Source organism: Odontesthes bonariensis, chromosome 7 (genome assembly GCF_027942865.1).
Source record: "Odontesthes bonariensis isolate fOdoBon6 chromosome 7, fOdoBon6.hap1, whole genome shotgun sequence".
In the NCBI taxonomy this organism is placed as follows: Eukaryota; Metazoa; Chordata; class Actinopteri; order Atheriniformes; family Atherinopsidae; genus Odontesthes; species Odontesthes bonariensis.
The window spans coordinates 360,194-387,248 of record NC_134512.1 but is presented as its reverse complement, the minus strand read 5'-3'; the positions used below and the strand labels follow the sequence as shown (position 1 = coordinate 387,248).

The window sequence follows — 27,055 nt, the reverse complement described above, 5'->3', positions numbered from 1 at the left end:
ACCGGGACTGGAAATGGGACTGGGACAGGGACTGGGACAGAAATCAGCCTATGCACGTGTCAACTCACTTAAAGCATCTCCAGACTGTCGCTCTGCTCCAAACTAAAATCCAGATTTTATAACCTCAGAATCAGCATTAAAGCAGCTTAAAGACAGCGTCTGTGCAGAGAATTCAGCTGGACTCACGGGGACCAGCTGGACTCACAGGGACCAGCTGGACTCACAGGGACCAGCTGGACTCACAGGGACCAGCTGGACTCACGGGGACCAGGATCTCCCACAGAGGAGGTCAGGGGCAGCAGGAGGGCTGGAAGCTTTTCTCACACAGTCCACAACATGGCAGCAGCAGACATGCTTCAGTCAGGAACTGGATTCCCTTTTCCAGTCCCCTGGGACTGGGACTGGGACAGGGACAGGGACTGCGACAGGGACAGGGACTGGGACAGGGACTGGGACTGGGACAGGGACTGGGACCGGGACCAGGACATTGACTGGGACAGGGACTGGGACTGGGACTGGGACAGGGACCGGGACAGGGACAGGGACTGGGAGTGGGACTGGGACAGGGACTGCGACAGGGACAGGGACTGGGACTTGGACAGGGACTGGGACTTGGACTGGGACAGGGACAGGGACAGGGACAGGGACAGGGACCGGGACCGGGACCTGGACCGGGACCGGGACAGGGACTGGGACAGGGACTGGGACTGGGACTGGGACTGGGACAGGGACTGGGACTGTGACCGGGACCGGGACAGGGACTGGGTCTGGGACCGGGACCGGGACCGGGACCGGGACTGGGACTGGGACCGGGACTGGGACTGGGACAGGGACTGGGACTGGAAATGGGACTGGGACAGGGACTGGGACAGGGACTGGGACTGGGACCGGGACTGGGACTGGGACTGGGACAGGGACTGGGACTGGGACAGGGACAGGGACAGAAATCAGCCTATGCACGTGTCAACTCACTTAAAGCATCTCCAGACTGTCACTCTGCTCCAAACTAAAATCCAGATTTTATAACCTCAGAATCAGCATTAAAGCAGCTTAAAGACAGCGTCTGTGCAGAGAATTCAGCTGGACTCACGGGGACCAGCTGGACTCACGGGGACCAGCTGGACTCACGGGGACCAGCTGGACTCACGGGGACCAGCTGGACTCACAGGGACCAGCTGGACTCACAGGGACCAGGATCTCCCACAGAGGAGGTCAGGGGCAGCAGGAGGGCTGGAAGCTTTTCTCACACAGTCCACAACATGGCAGCAGCAGACATGCTTCAGTCAGGAACTGGATTCCCTTTTCCAGCATGTCCCCTGGGACTGGGACAGGGACAGGGACAGGGACAGGGACTGGGACAGGGACAGGAACGGGGACAGGGACTGGGACTGGGACTGGGACTGGGACTGGGACCGGGACATGGACTGGGACTGGGACAGGGACAGGGACAGGTACTGGGACTGGGACAGGGACAGGGACAGGGACTGGGACTAGGACTGGGACTGGGACAGGGAAAGGGACTGGGACTGCGACAGGGACTGGGACAGGGACTGAGACTGGGACTGGGACTGGGACCGGGACAGGGACAGGGACTGGGACTGGGACAGGGACTGGGACTGGGACTGGGACTGGGACCGGGACCGGGACCGGGACCCGGACTGGGACTGGAAATGGGACTGGGACAGGGACTGGGACAGAAATCAGCCTATGCACGTGTCAACTCACTTAAAGCATCTCCAGACTGTCGCTCTGCTCCAAACTAAAATCCAGATTTTATAACCTCAGAATCAGCATTAAAGCAGCTTAAAGACAGCGTCTGTGCAGAGAATTCAGCTGGACTCACGGGGACCAGCTGGACTCACAGGGACCAGCTGGACTCACAGGGACCAGCTGGACTCACAGGGACCAGCTGGACTCACGGGGACCAGGATCTCCCACAGAGGAGGTCAGGGGCAGCAGGAGGGCTGGAAGCTTTTCTCACACAGTCCACAACATGGCAGCAGCAGACATGCTTCAGTCAGGAACTGGATTCCCTTTTCCAGTCCCCTGGGACTGGGACTGGGACTGGGACAGGGACAGGGACTGCGACAGGGACAGGGACTGGGACTGGGACCGGGACAGGGACTGGGACTGGGACAGGGACTGGGACTGGGACAGGGACTGGGACCGGGACCGGGACATTGACTGGGACAGGGACTGGGACTGGGACTGGGACAGGGACCGGGACAGGGACAGGGACTGGGAGTGGGACTGGGACTGGGACTGGGACAGGGACTGCGACAGGGACAGGGACTGGGACTTGGACAGGGACTGGGACTTGGACTGGGACAGGGACAGGGACAGGGACCGGGACCGGGACCGGGACCGGGACCGGGACAGGGACTGGGACAGGGACTGGGACTGGGACTGGGACAGGGACTGGGACTGTGACCGGGACCGGGACAGGGACTGGGTCTGGGACCGGGACAGGGACTGGGACAGGGACTGGGACTGGAAATGGGACTGGGACAGGGACTGGGACAGGGACTGGGACTGGGACCGGGACTGGGACTGGGACTGGGACAGGGACTGGGACTGGGACAGGGACTGGGACAGAAATCAGCCTATGCACGTGTCAACTCACTTAAAGCATCTCCAGACTGTCACTCTGCTCCAAACTAAAATCCAGATTTTATAACCTCAGAATCAGCATTAAAGCAGCTTAAAGACAGCGTCTGTGCAGAGAATTCAGCTGGACTCACGGGGACCAGCTGGACTCACAGGGACCAGCTGGACTCACAGGGACCAGCTGGACTCACAGGGACCAGCTGGACTCACGGGGACCAGGATCTCCCACAGAGGAGGTCAGGGGCAGCAGGAGGGCTGGAAGCTTTTCTCACACAGTCCACAACATGGCAGCAGCAGACATGCTTCAGTCAGGAACTGGATTCCCTTTTCCAGTCCCCTGGGACTGGGACTGGGACAGGGACAGGGACTGCGACAGGGACAGGGACTGGGACTGGGACCGGGACAGGGACTGGGACTGGGACAGGGACTGGGACAGGGACTGGGACTGGAAATGGGACTGGGACAGGGACAGGGACAGAAATCAGCCTATGCACGTGTCAACTCACTTAAAGCATCTCCAGACTGTCGCTCTGCTCCAAACTAAAATCCAGATTTTATAACCTCAGAATCAGCATTAAAGCAGCTTAAAGACAGCGTCTGTGCAGAGAATTCAGCTGGACTCACGGGGACCAGCTGGACTCACGGGGACCAGCTGGACTCACGGGGACCAGCTGGACTCACAGGGACCAGCTGGACTCACAGGGACCAGGATCTCCCACAGAGGAGGTCAGGGGCAGCAGGAGGGCTGGAAGCTTTTCTCACACAGTCCACAACATGGCAGCAGCAGACATGCTTCAGTCAGGAACTGGATTCCCTTTTCCAGCATGTCCCCTGGGACTGGGACAGGGACAGGGACAGGGACAGGGACTGCGACAGGGACTGCGACAGGGACAGGGACAGGGACAGGGACTGGGACTGGGACTGGGACAGGGACTGCGACAGGGACAGGGACAGGGACTGGGACTGGGACTGGGACAGGGACTGGGACAGGGACAGGGACTGGGACAGGGACTGGGACAGGGACTGGGACTGGGACTGGGACCGAGACCGGGACAGGTGCCGGGACTGGGACAGGGACAGGGACAGGGACTGGGACTGGGACCGGGACCGGGACTGGGACTGGGACAGGGACAGGGACAGTTACTGGGACTGGGACTGGGGCTGGGACCGGGACAGGGACTGGGACCGGGACCGGGACTGGGACTGGGACAGGGACTGGGACCGGGACTGGGACTGGGACTGGGACTGGGACTGGGACTGGGACCGGGTCCGGGACAGGTACTGGGACTGGGACTGGGACTGGGACAGGGACTGGGACTGGGCCAGGGACTGGGACTGGGACTGGGACTGGGACAGGGACTGGGACTGGAAATGGGACTGGGACAGGGACTGGGACAGAAATCAGCCTATGCACGTGTCAACTCACTTAAAGCATCTCCAGACTGTTGCTCTGCTCCAAACTAAAATCCAGATTTTATAACCTCAGAATCAGCATTAAGGCATCTTAAAGACAGCGTCTGTGCAGAGAATTCAGCTGGACTCACGGGGACCAGCTGGACTCACGGGGACCAGGATCTCCCACAGAGGAGGTCAGGGGCAGCAGGAGGGCTGGAAGCTTTTCTCACACAGTCCACAACATGGCAGCAGCAGACATGCTTCAGTCAGGAACTGGATTCCCTTTTCCAGCATGTCCCCTGGGACTGGGACTGGGACAGGGACAGGGACAGGGACTGCGACAGGGACTGCGACAGGGACAGGGACAGGGAAAGGGACAGGGACTGGGACTGGGACTGGGACAGGGACAGGGACTGGGACTGGGACAGGGACTGGGACTGGGACCGAGACCGGGACAGGTACCGGGCCTGGGACAGGGACAGGGACAGGGACTGGGACTGGGACCGGGACCGGGACCGGGACTGGGACAGGGACTGGGGCTGGGACCGGGACAGGGACTGGGACCGGGACCGGGACTGGGACTGGGACTGGGACCGGGACAGGTACAGGTACTGGGACTGGGACTGGGACTGGGACAGGGACTGGGACTGGGACAGGGACTGGGACTGGGACTGGGACCGGGACAGGTACAGGTACTGGAAATGGGACTGGGACCGGGACAGGTACAGGTACTGGGACTGGGACTGGGACTGGGACCGGGACCGGGACAGGGACTGGGACTGGGACAGGGACTGGGACTGGGACTGGGACAGGGACTGGGACCGGGACCGGGACCGGGACCGGGACCGGGACCGGGACCGGGACCGGGACAGGGACTGGGACTGGGACTGGGACAGGTACAGGTACTGGGACTGGGACCGGGACCGGGACAGGGACTGGGACTGGGACTGGGACCGGGACAGGTACAGGTACAGGGACTGGGACCGGGACCGGGACCGGGACCGGGACCGGGACAGGTACAGGTACTGGGACTGGGACTGGGACTGGGACCGGGACAGGTACAGGTACAGGGACTGGGACCGGGACTGGGACCGGGACAGGTACAGGTACTGGGACTGGGACTGGGACCGGGACCGGGACCGGGACCGGGACAGGTACAGGTACTGGGACTGGGACTGGGACTGGGACCGGGACCGGGACCGGGACCGGGACCGGGACCGGGACTGGGACTGGGACCGGGACCGGGATCGGGACAGGGACAGGGACTGGGACTGGGACTGGGACCGGGACCGGGACTGGGACTGGGACAGGGACTGGGACAGAAATCAGCCTATGCACGTGTCAACTCACTTAAAGCATCTCCAGACTGTCGCTCTGCTCCAAACTAAAATCCAGATTTTTTAACCTCAGAATCAGCATTAAAGCAGCTTAAAGACAGCGTCTGTGCAGAGAATTCAGCCGGACTCACGGGGACCAGCTGGACTCACAGGGACCAGCTGGACTCACAGGGACCAGGATCTCCCACAGAGGAGGTCAGGGGCAGCAGGAGGGCTGGAAGCTTTTCTCACACAGTCCACAACATGGCAGCAGCAGACATGCTTCAGTCAGGAACTGGATTCCCTTTTCCAGCATGTCCCCTGGGACTGGGACTGGGACAGGGACAGGGACAGGGACTGCGACAGGGACAGGGAAAGGGACTGGGACTGGGACTGGGACAGGGACAGGGACTGCGACAGAGACAGGGACAGGGACAGGGACTGGGACTGGGACTGGGACTGGGACAGGGACTTGGACAGGGACTGGGACTGGGACAGGGACTGGGACAGGGACAGGGACAGGGACTGGGACTGGGACAGGGACTGGGACCGGGACAGGGACAGGGACTGGGACTGGGACTGGGACTGGGACAGGGACAGGGACAGGGACTGGGACCTGCACAGGGACTGGGACCGGGACAGGGACTGGGACTGGGACTGGGACAGGGACAGGGACTGGGACAGGGACTGGGACTTGGACAGGGACTGGGACCGGGACAGGGACTGGGACCGGGACAGGGACTGGGACAGGGACTGGGACTGGGACAGGGACTGGGACAGGGACCGGGACCGGGACTGGGACCGGGACTGGGACAGGGACAGGGACAGGGACAGGGACTGGGACTTGGACAGGGACTGGGACCGGGACAGGGACTGGGACAGGGACTGGGACTGGGACAGGGACTGGGACAGGGACCGGGACCGGGACTGGGACCGGGACCGGGACAGGGACAGGGACAGGGACAGGGACAGGGACTGGGACTTGGACAGGGACTGGGACCGGGACAGGGACTGGGACAGGGACTGGGACTGGGACAGGGACAGGGACTGGGACTTGGACAGGGACTGGGACCGGGACAGGGACTGGGACTGGGACCGGGACCGGGACAGGTACTGGGACTGGGACTGGGACAGGGACAGGGACTGGGACAGGGACAGGGACAGGGACTGGGACTGGGACCGGGACAGGGACAGGGACTGGGACCGGGACCGGGACAGGGACTGGGACCGGGACTGGGACAGGGGTCCACTTGTTTACCAAGGTTGAACTCTAAAGTGAGCTTAATTTGATCGTGCATTAAACATTGCTGAGTGAAGCTTTACCAGGTAAACAGATCCCACCAAATTAAAGTAGTATAAATATGATTCTATATTTCATACTAAAATATACTTTTAAGAATTAAAATGTCAGGATATGACCTAACTTTAGGAGAGAATGGGTAGACAAGTAGCTTTAAAGGAGCTTTAAATTAGTGCTGGGCGAGTTAACTCGTTATTATCGCGTTAACTCGCTAATTATTTAACGCCGATAAATATTTTATCGTGCATTAACGAATTTTTCTTTTATTTGTTGTTTATTTGTCATTTTATTTTATTTTTAATTATTTTTTGGGGCTTTTTTGCCTTTAATGGATAAGAAAGTTCAGAGACAGGGACATGGACTGGGACTGGGACAGGGACAGGTACTGGGACTGGGACAGGGACAGGGACTGGGACTAGGACTGGGACTGGGACAGGGAAAGGGACTGGGACTGCGACAGGGACAGGGACTGGGACAGGGACTGAGACTGGGACTGGGACTGGGACCGGGACAGGGACAGGGACTGGGACAGGGACTGGGACTGGGACTGGGACCGGGACCGGGACCGGGACCGGGACTGGGACTGGGACTGGAAATGGGACTGGGACAGGGACTGGGACAGAAATCAGCCTATGCACTTGTCAACTCACTTAAAGCATCTCCAGACTGTCGCTCTGCTCCAAACTAAAATCCAAATTTTATAACCTCAGAATCAGCATTAAAGCAGCTTAAAGACAGCGTCTGTGCAGAGAATTCAGCTGGACTCACGGGGACCAGCTGGACTCACAGGGACCAGCTGGACTCACAGGGACCAGCTGGACTCACAGGGACCAGCTGGACTCACGGGGACCAGGATCTCCCACAGAGGAGGTCAGGGGCAGCAGGAGGGCTGGAAGCTTTTCTCACACAGTCCACAACATGGCAGCAGCAGACATGCTTCAGTCAGGAACTGGATTCCCTTTTCCAGCATGTCCCCTGGGACTGGGACTGGGACAGGGACAGGGACAGGGACTGCGACAGGGACTGCGACAGGGACAGGGACAGGGAAAGGGACAGGGACTGGGACTGGGACTGGGACTGGGACTGGGACAGGGACAGGGACTGGGACAGGGACTGCGACAGGGACAGGGACAGGGACTGGGACTGGGACAGGGACTGGGACAGGGACAGGGACTGGGACAGGGACTGGGACTGGGACCGAGACCGGGACAGGTACCGGGCCTGGGACAGGGACAGGGACAGGGACAGGGACAGGGACTGGGACCGGGACCGGGACTGGGACTGGGACAGGGACTGGGACTGGGGCCTGGACCGGGACAGGGACTGGGACCGGGACCGGGACTGGGACTGGGACTGGGACCGGGACAGGTACAGGTACTGGGACTGGGACTGGGACTGGGACAGGGACTGGGACTGGGACAGGGACTGGGACAGGGACTGGGACAGGGATTGGGACCGGGACTGGGACTGGAAATGGGACTGGGACCGGGACAGGTACAGGTACTGGGACTGGGACTGGGACTGGGACCGGGACTGGGACAGGGACTGGGACTGGGACTGGGACAGGGACAGGGACTGGGACTGGGACTGGGACAGGTACAGGTACTGGGACTGGGACCGGGACCGGGACAGGGACTGGGACTGGGACCGGGACAGGTACAGGTACAGGGACTGGGACCGGGACCGGGACAGGTACAGGTACTGGGACTGGGACTGGGACCGGGACCGGGACCGGGACCGGGACCGGGACAGGTACAGGTACTGGGACTGGGACTGGGACCGGGACCGGGACTGGGACCGGGACCGGGACCGGGATCGGGACAGGGACAGGGACTGGGACTGGGACTGGGACCGGGACCGGGACTGGGACTGGGACAGGGACTGGGACAGAAATCAGCCTATGCACGTGTCAACTCACTTAAAGCATCTCCAGACTGTCGCTCTGCTCCAAACTAAAATCCAGATTTTATAACCTCAGAATCAGCATTAAAGCAGCTTAAAGACAGCGTCTGTGCAGAGAATTCAGCCGGACTCACGGGGACCAGCTGGACTCACGGGGACCAGCTGGACTCACAGGGACCAGCTGGACTCACAGGGACCAGGATCTCCCACAGAGGAGGTCAGGGGCAGCAGGAGGGCTGGAAGCTTTTCTCACACAGTCCACAACATGGCAGCAGCAGACATGCTTCAGTCAGGAACTGGATTCCCTTTTCCAGCATGTCCCCTGGGACTGGGACTGGGACAGGGACAGGGACAGGGACTGCGACAGGGACAGGGAAAGGGACTGGGACTGGGACTGGGACTGGGACAGGGACAGGGACTGCGACAGGGACAGGGACAGGGACTGGGACTGGGACTGGGACTGGGACAGGGACTTGGACAGGGACTGGGACTGGGACAGGGACTGGGACAGGGACAGGGACTGGGACTGGGACAGGGACTGGGACCGGGACAGGGACTGGGACTGGGACTGGGACTGGGACTGGGACAGGGACTTGGACAGGGACTGGGACTGGGACAGGGACTGGGACAGGGACAGGGACAGGGACTGGGACTGGGACAGGGACTGGGACCGGGACCGGGACAGGGACTGGGACTGGGACTGGGACTGGGACAGGGACAGGGACAGGGACTGGGACCTGCACAGGGACTGGGACCGGGACAGGGACTGGGACTGGGACTGGGACAGGGACAGGGACTGGGACAGGGACTGGGACTTGGACAGGGACTGGGACCGGGACAGGGACTGGGACCGGGACAGGGACTGGGACAGGGACTGGGACTGGGACAGGGACTGGGACAGGGACCGGGACCGGGACCGGGACTGGGACCGGGACTGGGACAGGGACAGGGACAGGGACAGGGACTGGGACTTGGACAGGGACTGGGACAGGGACTGGGACTGGGACAGGGACTGGGACAGGGACCGGGACCGGGACTGGGACCGGGACTGGGACAGGGACAGGGACAGGGACAGGGACTGGGACTTGGACAGGGACTGGGACCGGGACAGGGACTGGGACAGGGACTGGGACTGGGACAGGGACAGGGACTGGGACTTGGACAGGGACTGGGACCGGGACAGGGACTGGGACTGGGACCGGGACCGGGACAGGTACTGGGACTGGGACTGGGACAGGGACAGGGACTGGGACAGGGACAGGGACAGGGACTGGGACTGGGACCGGGACAGGGACAGGGACTGGGACCGGGACCGGGACAGGGACTGGGACCGGGACTGGGACAGGGGTCCACTTGTTTACCAAGGTTGAACTCTAAAGTGAGCTTAATTTGATCGTGCATTAAACATTGCTGAGTGAAGCTTTACCAGGTAAACAGATCCCACCAAATTAAAGTAGTATAAATATGATTCTATATTTCATACTAAAATATACTTTTAAGAATTAAAATGTCAGGATATGACCTAACTTTAGGAGAGAATGGGTAGACAAGTAGCTTTAAAGGAGCTTTAAATTAGTGCTGGGCGAGTTAACTCGTTATTATCGCGTTAACTCGCTAATTATTTAACGCCGATAAATATTTTATCGTGCATTAACGAATTTTTTTTTTATTTGTTGTTTATTTGTCATTTTATTTTATTTTTAATTATTTTTTGGGGCTTTTTTGCCTTTAATGGATAAGAAAGTTCAGAGACAGGGACATGGACTGGGACTGGGACAGGGACAGGGACAGGTACTGGGACTGGGACAGGGACAGGGACTGGGACTAGGACTGGGACTGGGACAGGGAAAGGGACTGGGACTGCGACAGGGACAGGGACAGGGACTGGGACAGGGACTGAGACTGGGACTGGGACTGGGACCGGGACAGGGACTGGGACTGGGACCGGGACCGGGACCGGGACCGGGACCGGGACCGGGACTGGGACTGGGACTGGAAATGGGACTGGGACAGGGACTGGGACAGAAATCAGCCTATGCACTTGTCAACTCACTTAAAGCATCTCCAGACTGTCGCTCTGCTCCAAACTAAAATCCAAATTTTATAACCTCAGAATCAGCATTAAAGCAGCTTAAAGACAGCGTCTGTGCAGAGAATTCAGCTGGACTCACGGGGACCAGCTGGACTCACAGGGACCAGCTGGACTCACAGGGACCAGCTGGACTCACAGGGACCAGCTGGACTCACGGGGACCAGGATCTCCCACAGAGGAGGTCAGGGGCAGCAGGAGGGCTGGAAGCTTTTCTCACACAGTCCACAACATGGCAGCAGCAGACATGCTTCAGTCAGGAACTGGATTCCCTTTTCCAGCATGTCCCCTGGGACTGGGACTGGGACAGGGACAGGGACAGGGACTGCGACAGGGACTGCGACAGGGACAGGGACAGGGAAAGGGACAGGGACTGGGACTGGGACTGGGACTGGGACTGGGACAGGGACAGGGACTGGGACAGGGACTGCGACAGGGACAGGGACAGGGACTGGGACTGGGACAGGGACTGGGACAGGGACAGGGACTGGGACAGGGACTGGGACTGGGACCGAGACCGGGACAGGTACCGGGCCTGGGACAGGGACAGGGACAGGGACAGGGACTGGGACCGGGACCGGGACTGGGACTGGGACAGGGACTGGGACTGGGGCTGGGACCGGGACAGGGACTGGGACCGGGACCGGGACTGGGACTGGGACTGGGACCGGGACAGGTACAGGTACTGGGACTGGGACTGGGACTGGGACAGGGACTGGGACTGGGACAGGGACTGGGACTGGGACTGGGACAGGGATTGGGACCGGGACTGGGACTGGAAATGGGACTGGGACCGGGACAGGTACAGGTACTGGGACTGGGACTGGGACTGGGACCGGGACTGGGACAGGGACTGGGACTGGGACTGGGACAGGGACAGGGACTGGGACTGGGACTGGGACAGGTACAGGTACTGGGACTGGGACCGGGACCGGGACAGGGACCGGGACAGGTACAGGTACTGGGACTGGGACTGGGACTGGGACCGGGACCGGGACCGGGACCGGGACAGGTACAGGTACTGGGACTGGGACTGGGACTGGGACCGGGACAGGGACTGGGACTGGGACCGGGACCGGGATCGGGACAGGGACAGGGACTGGGACTGGGACTGGGACCGGGACCGGGACTGGGACTGGGACAGGGACTGGGACAGAAATCAGCCTATGCACGTGTCAACTCACTTAAAGCATCTCCAGACTGTCGCTCTGCTCCAAACTAAAATCCAGATTTTATAACCTCAGAATCAGCATTAAAGCAGCTTAAAGACAGCGTCTGTGCAGAGAATTCAGCCGGACTCACGGGGACCAGCTGGACTCACGGGGACCAGCTGGACTCACAGGGACCAGCTGGACTCACAGGGACCAGGATCTCCCACAGAGGAGGTCAGGGGCAGCAGGAGGGCTGGAAGCTTTTCTCACACAGTCCACAACATGGCAGCAGCAGACATGCTTCAGTCAGGAACTGGATTCCCTTTTCTAGCATGTCCCCTGGGACTGGGACTGGGACAGGGACAGGGACAGGGACTGCGACAGGGACAGGGAAAGGGACTGGGACTGGGACTGGGACTGGGACAGGGACAGGGACTGCGACAGGGACAGGGACAGGGACTGGGACTGGGACTGGGACTGGGACAGGGACTTGGACAGGGACTGGGACTGGGACAGGGACTGGGACAGGGACAGGGACTGGGACTGGGACAGGGACTGGGACCGGGACAGGGACTGGGACTGGGACTGGGACTGGGACTGGGACAGGGACAGGGACAGGGACTGGGACCTGCACAGGGACTGGGACCGGGACAGGGACTGGGACTGGGACAGGGACAGGGACAGGGACAGGGACAGGGACTGGGACAGGGACTGGGACTTGGACAGGCACTGGGACCGGGACAGGGACTGGGACCGGGACAGGGACTGGGACAGGGACTGGGACAGGGACCGGGACCGGGACAGGGACAGGGACAGGGACAGGGACTGGGACTTGGACAGGGACTGGGACCGGGACAGGGACTGGGACAGGGACTGGGACTGGGACAGGGACTGGGACAGGGACCGGGACCGGGACTGGGACCGGGACTGGGACAGGGACAGGGACAGGGACAGGGACTGGGACTTGGACAGGGACTGGGACCGGGACAGGGACTGGGACCGGGACAGGGACTGGGACAGGGACTGGGACTGGGACAGGGACAGGGACTGGGACTTGGACAGGGACTGGGACCGGGACAGGGACTGGGACTGGGACCGGGACCGGGACAGGTACTGGGGCTGGGACTGGGACTGGGACAGGGACAGGGACTGGGACAGGGACAGGGACAGGGACTGGGACTGGGACCGGGACAGGGACAGGGACTGGGACCGGGACCGGGACAGGGACTGGGACCGGGACTGGGACAGGGGTCCTCTTGTGTACCAAGGTTGAACTCTAAAGTGAGCTTAATTTGATCGTGCATTAAACATTGCTGAGTGAAGCTTTACCAGGTAAACAGATCCCACCAAATTAAAGTAGTATAAATATGATTCTATATTTCATACTAAAATATACTTTTAAGAATTAAAATGTCAGGATATGACCTAACTTTAGGAGAGAATGGGTAGACAAGTAGCTTTAAAGGAGCTTTAAATTAGTGCTGGGCGAGTTAACTCGTTATTATCGCGTTAACTCGCTAATTATTTAACGCCGATAAATATTTTATCGTGCATTAACGAATTTTTTTTTTATTTGTTGTTTATTTGTCATTTTATTTTATTTTTAATTATTTTTTGGGGCTTTTTTGCCTTTAATGGATAAGAAAGTTCAGAGAGACAGGAAGCAGGGGGTAGAGAGGGGGAATGACACGCATTACAGGGCCGTCCGATACGGGTCTGGAACCGGGGCCAGCTGCAGCGAGGACTATAGCCTCTGTACATGGGGCGCCTGCTCAGCCCACTACACCACGGACCACCCCTGCTTTATTATTTATTTTATTTTGTAAAACTGCTGCTCACAGGCATTTATTTTGTAAAAGTCTTCTGCTCACAGGCTTTTATTTTGTAAAAGTCTGCTGCTCACAGGCTTTTATTTTGTAAAAGTCTGCTGCTGTCTGCTGTGGAACAGGAAAAGAAAGTAATCGGCGGATCCACCAAACATGGAGAAGGGTACGGAACTTTTACTCGGCCATTTTCATTTTAAAGTTTTCCAGACGGCGGAGTCGACAGAACCAAAGTCATCTGTAAACACTGCCAAGTTGAATTGTCTTCTCAGCGTAGTAGTTCCAGTCTAAAATATCACTTAAAGGCAAAACACACAACTGATAGCAGCAAGTCATTCAAGGAAACAGACAGTGGAGCGAGGCTTCTACATAAAAACTACAAAATCAAATCAAATCAAATTTATTTATATAGCACATTTCATGTACAAACAGTTCAAAGTGCTTTACATAAAATAAAAGCATTGCAGCAGGAAGTGGAAGAAGCATTAAAATACATAAAAGAATATAAAGAGAAACAAATAAAATAATTTAAATGAATTTAAAAACAAGCAACAGTCTAGATAAGTTAAAAGATATCGTGCAGATTTCATGCATTGACACATGAGAACAGAAATGTCTTTAACCTGGATTTAAAAATGTCTCCATTTGGTGAAAGTTTAATCTCCACTGGTAGTTTGTTCCACTTGTTTGCAGCATAACAGCTAAATGCTGCTTCTCCATGTTTAGTCTGGACTCTGGACTGGACCAGCTGACCTGAGTCCTTGGATCTAAGAGCTCTGCTGGCTTTATATTCTCTGAACAGATCACAGATGTATTTTGGGCCTAAACCGTTCTGGGATTTGTAAACCATCAGCAGGCTTTTAAAATCTATTCTGTGACTGACTGGAAGCCAGAGTAAAGATTTTAAAGCTGCTGTGATGTGTTCAGATCTCTTAGTCCGGGTTAAAACTCCAGCAGCAGCGTTCTGGAGGAGCTGCAGATGTTTAATGCTCTTTGTGGGAAGTCCAGTTAAAAGAGCATTACAGTGATGGAGTCTGCTGGAGATGAATGCATGGATGTGTTTCTCCTGGTCTTTTTGGGAGAAGAAACCTTTAATTCTGTTGATGTTTCTGAGGTGGTAAAAAGCTGCCTTGGTGACAGCTTTGATGTGGCTGCTGAAAGATGCTGATGTTAAAAGTGTGTTTGCACAACAAATGTTATGGCACTTTCATTCATATGGCAGCACATTTAACATAAAGCTAAATGCTAACGGCTATACACTTCTTTTGGATTAATTTTTGGATTCTGCGTACAAATGTGATTAATCATGATTAATCAGGGAAATCATGCGATTAATTAGATTAAAGATTTTAATGGTTGCCCAGCCCTACTTTAAATGCATTATCTGCAGGAACTCTATGTAAATGAAAGAAACAAGTCCTAATAAAGACTTGATTTGGATTCTTGTGCATGAATAGCCCCCTGCAGAATGGGACACACAAAGTGACCGATGGTCTGCAGAATGTATGCTCAGTACTTCAGCAGCACGCTCCCATCACATACACACTGCTGCTGGGCTAACTAGCTCAGCAGCCAGTCAGAGGGACTGATCATGAACAGCTAAACATCTTAGAACAGCCACATGTTGTCTTCTTTGTTCCCTCAGGTTTTCTACCTGTTTGAGCCTCTGTATCACGTTCAGTTGGCACTGCTGCCTCGACTGGCGCAAAGTCGGAACCTGGCTCAGAGAAAGGCGATGCTGGGAGCAGCCAGAAACATGCTGAGGTCTCTGTTCCACTGTCACCTGCACAGCCTGGAGAGTTACATCCAACCCCGTCCCGCCAGGCACCTGACCGACAGGCTGTTCAGACGAGGAGCCAGTAAGAGTCAGCTCTGTCCACATCTCATGCAGCAACACTTTGAGCTTTTTCATGTGTCATGAAATGTATGTGTCCTGTGTTTAGGCCAATCTCTTTGCTCTGCTCCTGTATGCGAGCCCCCCCTGAGCCCAAAGGAGCAGAGCCTTGTGCTGGCTGATGAGGGGGAGTGTGTGAGGAAGTGTGGCCCACTAAATGTATCACTGGCAGCTGAAGCCTGCAGAGCAAAGCGCCACGCAGCCATCAAGACGGTCCGGATTCCCCAAATCAGTGACGTCAGGGCACTGATCGAGGACCCCAGACTCAACCTGAAGGTAGAATTATTCCAGACATGCTAATGTATTTTAGTCTTTAGTCGTGCAGTTAATAGCTGTAGACTTGAGACTGGAATGACCATGACTAGCCGATACTTTCATTCAGAGCTACAGACATGAAAATGAAAAGATTCACATTGAAGAAATGAGGTTGTTCTCATGAACAAAGTCTGCTCACATGAATGAACTGCCCCGTAGCTTCCCCTCTTCATCTCTGCACGCACTTTTTTTCTCCTGGTTTCTTTATTATTACAGCTGTGTTTCATGTTCGTTCAATGTAAAATCTTATTGTTATTTTAAAGGACATGCTCAGCTGATCGCCCAGGCTTCCAAACAGTCCAGCAGCAGATGTTTTTCCTTCAGCACCACTGACACTTGCTGATCATTTAACATTACAAACTAATGAGGTTAATTGGCAAGATATCAGAGGTCATCCTCCCAAAGATAGGGAGGGGTTCACCACTCTTGGAAAGAGAATTTAAAAGTAATGTTCTTTCAGTGAGTGAAGAACTAAGCTATTATCAGTTATTATACCTCACCTTATTCTGTCACTTCATTCTTCTAATCGTGACCAAATCCAAACCAACCAACACATTCCTAATGCAGACAGGTAGTCTGAAATGTTCATATATTGTCTCATTTAAAGAATAAGCACACCCAGTAGGTTATGCAGATTACAGATTACATTTTGTTTCATCTCCCACCAACAATCCACACTCCTATATTCCTTTTTTCTGATTTTTGCAGTTTCTGCTTTTTTGTGTGCGACCTCTTGAGTCATTGAAATTAACAGGTGAAAGTTTAGCACGGCAGTCTGCTGAGCCGTGTGACAGGAGATCTGCACTGTGCAGTAAATGCTGTTTACTTCAGTTCCTCTGTCATCTTTGGGTTACAGCAGGAATGCATCCATATTTCAGCACTTCTCTTTCTGAGCCATACATTTCTTGTGAGACTCATATATCTGTCTGTGTTGATTCACCTCCCATTCTTACCCAGGGAGAAGCTGAAAAATGACTGCCAGAAAAGCCTCCAAACAGTGTTATCTTTTAAATTACAGAGCTAAATTTATTGTAGGACATCATCACAATTTGTAGGATGAGGGGTCAACATGCTGTGCATTCCCAATCAAAGAGGGCTACCTGGTTACACTGCTGATAAAAAAAAACACACACATGCAGCTCTATTAAAGGAAAACTGAATATACTGTCAAACACTGTACTGTACCAACCACATGCACACCGTGTCTCTGCGTCACTCTCACATGTCTGAATGTAGTCGCGTGGAACAGTAACAGAAAGGTGAACAACAGACTGGTGAGGACAATATTCTGACATATCTCAGCACACACCTCCACTTCTAAAAACTCTGCCCTGCTTCACCTGCATCAGAAAAACACCTGTGTGCAGTCCTGTTCACCAACCTCAGCTTTGCCATCCAAAAGCTCCAAAAGCTTAATATAGCAGTGTCCTCCCTCCCCTTGTAACTGTATTCTTGACTTCCTGTCTCACAGACACAGACAGTGCCCATTGGCACAGAATACTGCACCGGTGCCCCTTAGGGAGGCATCCTACAGGGCACCGGTGCCCCTTAGGGAGGCATCCTACAGGGCACCGGTGCCCCTTAGGGAGGCATCCTACAGGGCACCGGTGCCCCTTAGGGAGGCATCCTACAGGGCACCGGTGCCCCTTAGGGAGGCATCCTAAGCTCCTGCTGTTCTCTGCGTGGCCACATACAGCTTCAACACTGTTGCCCTTTTTCACACATCAGGTTAACAGCCTCTTGATTGCTCCTGTTGCCTGTAAGATTCAAGATTCAAGATTCAAAAGATTCAAAAAGCTTTATTTATTCCGAGGGAAATTGATGTGCAACAGTTAAGGTACAAGGGGAAAGTACTAAAGTAAAACAAAATAAAAATAAAATAAAGCTAACATAAAATAACATAAGTAACTGAATACAATATGTGCAGTGTGCAAATTAGCAGCCTCAATAAAAAAAAAACAATATATACAAACAAAGTGATCTGGAGAAAGTGATATGTATAAAGTGGTATTGGGTAAAGTGACATTTGGCCTCAGGACGTAGCGTTGCCACTGAACCTCTCTCTACCTGAGGTAGATGAGTTAAACAGTCTGATGGCCACAGGCAGAAAGGACTTCCTCTGGCGTTCAGTCTTACACAGCGGTGGAATGAGTCTGTTGCTGAAGGTGCTTCTGCGCGAGGTTAGCACCTGGTGGAGAGGGTGAGTGTTGTTGTCCAGGATACTATGCAGTTTACACAGCATCCTCCTCTCAGACACCACCAACAAAGAGTCAAGCTGGACCCCCAGGACGGAGCCAGCCAGCCTTCCTGATGATCTTGTTGATCTTGTTGGCGTCTGCTACCCTCAGCCTGCTGCCTCAGCACACCAAACCAAAGAAGATGGCACTGGCTTCCACCGACTGGTAGAACATCCTCAGCATGATGTTACATACATGGACCGGAGCCTCCTCAGGAAATAGAGCCGGCTCTGACCCTTCTTGTACACAGCCTTCTTGGCCCAGTTCAGTTTATTGTCCAGGTGTACTCCCAGGTATTTGTAATCCTGGACCACTTCTACAGTCTCACTGTTGATTGAAGTGGGTGTGGAGGCAGATTTCCTCCTGCGGAAATCCACCTCCAGCTCTTTTGTCTTGGTGGTATTAAGATGCAGATGGTTAGTCTCACATCACCCAACCAAGGAGTCCACCACACCCCTGTACTCCTCCTCCCTCCCCTCACTGACACAGTCAACAATTCCAGAGTCCTCCGAGAACATCTGCAGGTGGCTGGACTCAGAGAACATCTGCAGGTGGCTGGACTCAGAGAACTTCTGCAGGTGGCTGGACTCAGAGTGGAACTGGAAGTCAGAGGTGTACAGGGTGAACAGAAAAGGGGAGAGAACAGTTCCCTGTGGGGCCCCTGTGCTGCTGAGCACAGTGTCAGACACACGGTCCTGCAGTCTGACATACTGAGGACGACCCGTCAGATAGTCTGTGATCGAGGAAACCAATGAGGGGTCCACCTGCATCGCCGTCAGCTTCCTCCCCAGCAGGGCAGGACGGATGGTGTTGAACGCACTGGAGAAATAAAAAAACATGATTCTCACAGTGCTTCCCGGTTTTTCCAAGTGGGAACAGGCACGGTGGAGCAGGAAGATGATGGCTCCACTCCAAGTCTCGGCTGGTAGGCAAACTGAAGAGGATCCAGTGATGAGCTGACCTGGAGCCGAGGAAGTGACAGGACCAGCCTCTCCAGGGACTTCATCAGGTGGGATGTCAGCGCCACCGGTCTGTAGTCATTGGGACGCGCCTTCTTTGGTCCTGGAACCAGGCAGGATGTCTTCCACAGCACAGGGACCCTCTCTAGACTTGGGCGGCCATGGCTCAGTGGTTTGAGTCAGTCGTCCAATACCTGGAAGGTTGGCAGTTCGATTGCCACTCTCACCACTCAAAAAAAAAAAAACTAATAAGATTGGTGGAACTGACAACTTGAGGGATGTCAGGTCTACCTCCTTGTCACGGTCGAGGTGCCCTTGAGCAAGGCACCGTACCCCCATGCTCCCTGGGTGCTGTGAACGGCTGCCCACCACTCCAGGTTGGCATCTGATGGTTTCCATGATGGGGACTGGAATGACCATTCCAGAACATGAGAAGATTTTGAGCAATGTTTTGGGTCGTTGTCTTGCTGAAATATCCAGTCCCGGCGTAACTTCAACTTTGTGACAGATTCTTGCACATTATTCTTTTTTTTTTCTTCTTCTCTTTTGAATGTGTAAGTCAACCCACCCCAAATGCTCGTTAAAATATGTTATACTGATATACTATCTTTTAGGTTACTAAGTTGTATTTAGGCAAGACTGCTTGGTGCATCTGTTGGGCAAGGGATGTGTAGCTCTTAAAGGAGAATTCCGGCATTTTTACAAACATATCCCATCTGTTGGAGACCAAGGAAAGTTTGCCAAAGGGAAACCTGCGAGAAATTTTCATGCCCGCTGCGCAAAGTTGTCCGATTGCGCTGATTTCCATGAAAGCGGGCTCTATCGGGCGAGCTTTTAACCTTTCCTGAGGCTCTTAACGTGTATCAAAATACTTTTTACCGAATTGGCCGTGGTGTCAGTAGCAATACAATTCAACCCAGGGGCTAACCATACCATTAGCTAGCACAGACATTATACATTTTGAGATTTCACAAACGGCGCACTTACCTTTCTCAGCTTCCGTGTTCCACAGGCGTGCGCACAAATTAATCGATCGCCGAAGTCATACACTATAGTATAGTGTGTGTGTGTGTGTGTGTGTGTGTGTGTATATATGTATATATATATAGTATTCCAAAATTGTCTTTTTGTCCACCAAAAACGACCCTCGGGAACCAAACTACACATTGCCATGTTTGTTATTGTTTCCTATCGAACAACTGACTCGTTTCAACACTCATTTTCGCCGTGATGTCATGACGTGTCACATGACTGCTAGAAGGAGCGCACCTTCGCCCATTATTCAGCTGCGGGAGATAAGAGCCCTCGGGATTTTATTGGAAGCAATTTCGAGATGGATAGTTCGTCAGATTCTGATGTTGGAATGGAAGAGTTTGACGAGTTTGATGGTCGGGGTTATCTTTTTGAACCAGAATACACTGATGAAGAGTTGTTGGCATAAGATGCAGCGAGGATGGCTCAAACCGATGATCCAGAAACGGGAGCTGCTGCTAGGTCACGCATTGGGGAGACATGGTGGTGCAGATGTGGACATTGTATTGCACTGACCACAGAGGAAGACAGTACTTTGGAATACTATAGTGTATGACTTCGGCGATCGATTAATTTGTGTGCACGCCTGTGGAACACGGAAGCTGAGAAAGGTACGTGCGCTGTTTTTGAAATCTCAAAATGTATAATGTCTGTGCTAGCTAATGGTATGGTTAGCCCCTGGGTTGAATTGTATTGCTACTGACACCATGGCCAATTCGGTAAAAAGTATTTTGATACACGTTAAGAGCCTCAGGAAAGGTTAAAAGCTTGCCTGATAGAGCCCGCTTTCATGGAAATCAGCGCAATCGGACAACTTTGCGCAGCGGGCATGAAAATTTCTCGCATTTTTCCCTTTGGCCAACTTTCCTTGGTCTCCAACAGATGGGATATGTTTGTAAAAATGCCGGAATTCTCCTTTAAGTCTCTGGCTATGTGCGGTGCAGTTGGACAGGACAGTTCAAGCTGCCTCCAGTGGCATGTCCTTGTCCAGTTACGTGACTAGATTGGCTCGACATAATTGGCTGGGTACAGTCCCTCTTGGCCGCTGTCCAAACGACCTCTACACCAACCCTGCTCATCTTCATCCTCAGTCTTGGTCACTTCCTCACCTGCTTTGAAGGTGAGTTCATCCTGTTCCTGGCCTTCGTAGTCATAGAGGGCACGCACACGGACCCCTTTCTCGGCACTGGAGTCGTCTTCGAATGAATTCCCGTTCCCACTGTTTTCGTTGCCGGAATACGTGGTGGGCTGCTCGTCATCAGACCACTCAGTCGAATACGCTTGGTTCTTCTCATAGCTGCTCACACTGCTACAGTCACCAGGTGGAGCCACGTGGTCGGTGCTTGGAGTGGGTGGGGCTCCGTCTGGTTTCTTCTTCTTTGGAGGAGCAGCGGCCTGGTCTGGGTTGTACTCCTCAAATGCAGGCCGGTTCATGTGCATCTCTGGGCCATGGTTGTTGCTGAACCACTTCAAGTCTTCTTGTGTGTTTGCAGCCAGGATTGTGCGCTCCAGTTCTCTGTATATTGTGGCATAACTTTGGTTCTCTGTAGTGGTGCAACGGATCAAAAAACTGACGGTTTGGATAGTATCACGATTTTGAGTCACAGATCGGATCATTTTTCAGATCAGCAGAAAAACTAGACAAAAATATAACTTTGCTTTACATTTATTTAGTAGAACACTTATTGCAACATTTTTTGTTCACTAAATAAAACATGTAACCCAAGATGTCAATTCAATGCTTAAATAAAATGAATAATATAAACACAAATTGAAGTACAATATAAGACATGACACTTTCATCATTTAAATGGTCAGTGTACAAAAAACTCAAAGGGCAATTTAAGGCATGAAGCCTTATAAACATGGAGTTTAAATAAAAACTGACCTATGTATGCACACATCAAATAGAATTAAATGAGCAGAACTAAAGCAGACCTAAACTTATAATTTCAAATTCTTCTTCAAAAAGATAAGGACGTCTACACTGTCTGGGGAAAGTGTAGACTTCTTTGCCGTCACTATGTCCCCTGCTGTGGAGAACACCCTCTCACTAGGCACTGAAGTACCAGGCACAGCTAGGTAGCGTCTTGCCATCGTGGCAATGTGTGGGTATTTACACTCATTGCTTTTCCACCACGTCAGTGGATCAGCATCCACTGGAATGCCGCTTGCTGTCTGGTAGGATGTCATCTCCTCTTTGATGGTGTCAGTAAAAGTCTTACTGACATTCTTGCTTGCAAAGGTCTCTCCAAAAAGCTCCACCATGGCAGACTTTTTTGGTGGAGGAGGTATGTCCAAGCCTGCTCCGGTTGGCTCTGCAACTCTACCCTGCATACAAAAATACTTGATTACTTATAATTCAATAAAGTATGTATTTTCTTATGTCATAAATTTGGAAAGGACAATAACATTATTTCATAAAAGCTAAGTCATTGCTATTCCAAATAAAATTATATAAATATTAAAATTGTGCTTTTTTTTGTTTACCTCTTCACTGTCTTCAGTGCCCCGACTGCTCACAATCTCACTGATGATGTCATTGTATGTTCTTTGGGATATGGCAGGTTCTAGGTGGGACAGGGACTTGAACCTGGGATCTAGTGGGATCTGTGAAGGTAGTCCTGCAGAGTTGGGGGCGAAGTGTATCCTCTTTAATGGCAATCTTAACATCTCTTGTGATTGCACTGTCTTCCTCACTTGGAGCCATGGATTGCATAATCCTTGTTTTTAAAGGTAGGATCATAGAGACAGATGGTCCGCTTTCAGTGCTCAACAGAGTTGTAACCATTTTTGAGCACCTGGAGGACCTCCTCAGCCACTTTCACATCATCATCAGACAAGGTTACAATGTCTTTAACATTTTTCTTCAGGCTCTTGTCTGTTAGTGCAGAGTATATAGCTGCCTGCTGCTCAAGATAACGCTCCATCATATCATAAGTGGACTTCCACCTTGTTGTTACATCATGTATGAGTTTATGAGTAGGCAGCTGTAACATTTCTTGCTTGGTCTTTATCACATGTGAAGCTGTTGTGCTTCGGTGAAAGTAGGAAACCACCTTCCTAATCCTCCCAAGGATGCGGTCCATCTTATTCAATGTGATTCCCTTTTGGGATGCTAAATTTATCACATGTGCAAAGCACCCTATTTGTGGACCCAGTCCTGCCTCATTCACTGCGTTTATCTAATTTTTAGCATTATCTGTTGTGACCGGGATATTTGTATTGGGTCTCTCTATCTTCCACTCTGCCACGGCTTCTACCAGTACCTGCGCTAGATTGGAGCTTGTGTGACTCTCATAGAGGCGACGTGTCTGCAGCACAGGGCTCCGCATCTCCCAGTTTGCTGTGATATAGTGAGCGGTCACAGTTACATAGCTTTCTGTTGCTCTGGAGGTCCACCCGTCTGTGGTTAGCGCAACAGAAGTAGCCTGGGACAATTCCGTAACAATTTTTAACTTTTCCTGCTCATACAGACTTGGCACGATCTTTTCACTGAAGTGGGTGCGCGAGGGAATTTCATAACGTGGCTCAGGCACATTGAGCAGATGTTTAAACCCCTTGTTTTGCACAACAGAGTATGGCCTCATGTCTGCAGCTATAAACACTCCGATAGCATTTGTTATAGCTTTGGCCCTGTCAGATTCTGCTGCTAAAGGGTGTTTAAATGTCGCTGTGATTAGTGGTTGATGCGCAGCACTCGTCTTGGAGCCTGACGCAGGAGCTAACATGCCAGGATGATGGCGCTTCAAATGCACTGCCATGCTGGATATATTTCCACCACCCTTCGTCCATCATCATTGTATGTGACAGGGAAGCCAAAATGTGCCCATACATGCGACTTAAATGATGCAGGGGGGTTTTCAAGTTCCTCTCCTCCTCCGCTAGCCATGGCTACCACTGTGTTTTTCTCCTTTAGGTTGAATAGGCGCGCGGCCTCCACATAAACACACCTCCTTATTTATTTATTTATTTATTTTGTCAACCAATCCGTAGAGAGAAATCCGTTCGGATCACGGATCAATTATGATCCGTTGCACCACTAGTTCTCTGTGAGGTTAAGATGGCATTTGATATCCAGCAAGGCCTCCTTGATCAATGCTGCTGGCATTGGTCAAACACCTGCTCCATGCGCTCCATGTACTGCGGAGTGCACTTGTTCAGCTCATCCAGAGACTTTTACTGTGAGCAGTAAAAGGGTTTTTCATGAAATGCTGTGCTCTTTTGCCACCATCCACAACGGTGCTGGTTATGCCCAAATAACTTTAACATAATATCTTTGTTTCATCAGTCCACAACACCTTATTCCAGATTGAAGCTGGCTTGTCCAAATGTGCTTTTGAATAGCACAAGCGACTCTGTTTGTGGCGTGTGCTCAGAAACATCCTCTTCCGCATCACTCTCCCGTACAGCTTTTCCTTGTGGAAAGTACGCTGGATTGTTGAAGGATGCAAAGTACCAACATCTGCTGCAAAATGATCTTGTAGGTCTTTGGAGGTGGTCTGTGGGTTGTTTTTGACCATTCTCGCCATCTTTCACCTTTGTCTCTCCAATGTTTTTCTAGGCCTGCCACTTCTGGCCTTAACAAGATCTGTGTCTGTAGCCTTCCATTTCCTCACTATGTCCCTCGCAGTAGATTCTGACAGCTGAAATCTCTGAGATAGCTTTTTGTAGCCTTCCCCTAAACCATAATGCTCAACAATCTTTGTTTTCAGGTCATTTGAGAGTTGTTTTGAGGCCCCCATGTTGCCACTCTTCAGAGGAGAGTCAAAGAGAAGGACAACTTGAAATTGGTCACCTTAAATATCTTCTCTAATGACTGGATGCACCTGTCATGAGGTTCAGTGCTTATTGAGCTCACCAAACCAATTTTGTGATCCAATTAATCAGTGTTAAGTAGTAACAGGTCTTCAACTCAAGGGTGACAGGCGTGCCCAAATTTTTGCACGACATATTTTTCAAATTTGATTTAATTTCATACATTCATACATAATTTCATAATTGCAATAGCAATTCCTACACTAAATGTCGTCGTCTGGAAAACACCCCAGTACTCAGCTTTCGTTAGAAAATGAATGACATGCCATGTACAATTACAATTCTAGAATATGGCGCCGTTGTGAGTGGCTGGCCGTCTACCTCTGCTACCTTTTTTTGTGTATTGTCATGTTTTTATCGTTTTCATCACTACTGGTGTATGATCGCCTGAGTCTCTTGAAAATCTGAGATTCTGTGGACATAATACCGATCCAGGACAACGATCAGACAAAACCACCGCCACCTGTTTTGGCGTCTGTACCCTCTTACCTATGGCATCTACCTGGTCGGTTGCCACGCAACAGCCGTCGCAGAAGACATGGAAAGCCCACCTAGCTTCGCCCTCCATGAACAACGCTCGCCATCTGCTGTCTGGTCTCTCCTGTGATTGCGCCGGCTACGACATCCGAGGCTCCGTGGATTACTCCTACCGATGGCCGCTGCCGGTCGTACCGGAGGCCGGGTACATCTCCCTGCCGCCGACCCGTGAGGATCCGCAGATGGGGCCGCGCACTGGAGAATCTCCGACACGTTAACCGGGCCAACAGACGGATCAGCGTTTTGTTCACATGGCTCTCATCAACACCAGATCCGTCGCAAATAAGACTTTTATCCTAAATTACTTTTTTACTTCGCATTCCTTGGATTTCCTCCTGTTGACTGAAACCTGGCTTAAACCAGGTAAAAACAGCACGTTCTCTGAGCTCCTCCCACCCAGCTGTTCTTTCTTCAGCTCCCTGAGAATGTTGGGGCGAGGAGGTGGACAATTTTAAATGTCGGCATCTTCCCACAGGTACATACTCCTCGTTTGAACTGCAATTGTTTGCGGGGAAGTTCGCAAGTCCTGTGTTGTGTGCAGTTGTCTATTGCCCTCCGAAATATAAAAAGGGCTTTATTCAGGAGTTCTCTGAGTTTCTGGCTGACATTCTCCCAAAATATGACAAGCTCCTGATCTGTGGGGATTTTAATGTTCATGTTTGTTGCCCATCTGACCAATTCGCCACTGACTTTAAAAACCTGTTGGCAACTTTTAATTTGACTCAATCTGTGGATACACCAACGCACCATCTTGGGCACACATTGAACCTTGTTATTTCTTTCGGACTCTCAGTTTCCCTTTTAGAGATTTCTGAGACGGCAATCTCAGATTATCTCCCTATCGTTTTTGAAGTGATGGCCCCCCAACCAGTCAACAAACCCCTTGCGCCATCCCGTCAACGGCGTATCATCACTTCCTCCACGGCCGATGAATTTACTGCTGCTTTCAATGACTCACAGTTTGCACCCCCTCTCTGTCCTGATTATTTTCTTTCCTCCTTCCATTCCACCTGTGCTGGGATTCTGGACTCTATTGCCCCTTGTAGGCAAAAATCTGCCAAGCCAAGAACGGATCCCTGGTTGAACGACACCACCCGTGCCATCAGGCAACGTTGCAGGCAGGCCGAACGCAGATTGAAGAAGGACAAACTGCATGTGTCTCTGGAAATGTTAAGGGACTGGCTCGCTGATTATCAGAGCCGTGCGTGAAGCAAAATCTCAGTATCTCTCTAATATTATTTCTAGCAGCAGTCATTGTCCCAAGGTGTTATTTGATACAATTAACGCTGTGGTTAACCCGTGCACTTCTTCTGTGATTGATCAATCAATTGCCACTTGTGAGAATTTTCTTCATTATTTTGTTAACAAAGTGGATTCTGTTAGAAAAGATAGCAGTAATGTTATTCTGAGTAGAAATAAGGATCTACCTGTTGCCCCACCTCATTCTGCTGCGTTTGATCAGTTTGAGCTGGTTTCCCTCTTCTCTCTGTGACCTACAAACTGCCCATTGGATATTGTCCCTGCCAAAGTTTTTGAAAGTGGTTTTTAATACTGTGGGGCCCAGTCTCCTGGTTTTTATTAACTCCTGTCTGAGATTAGGAAGTGTCCCAGCTGCCTTTAAACATGCTGTGACCCTCAATGTTTAGACCTGTTTCCAATCTGCCCTTTCTTTCTAAGATT

General features: G+C 52.6%; 1 protein-coding gene across 1 annotated transcript in view; it reads left to right on the top strand.

Moving 5' to 3' along the window:
- LOC142383602 (carbohydrate sulfotransferase 1-like) overlaps positions 1-27,055 on the top strand; it is a 107,072-nt gene that overhangs the window by 16,914 nt on the left and 63,103 nt on the right. Inside the window, exons 3-4 of the mRNA XM_075469195.1 lie at positions 15,229-15,442; positions 15,527-15,753. Coding sequence (XP_075325310.1) covers positions 15,229-15,442; positions 15,527-15,753 — 441 coding nt within the window. The remainder of the gene's footprint in view (positions 1-15,228; positions 15,443-15,526; positions 15,754-27,055) is intronic.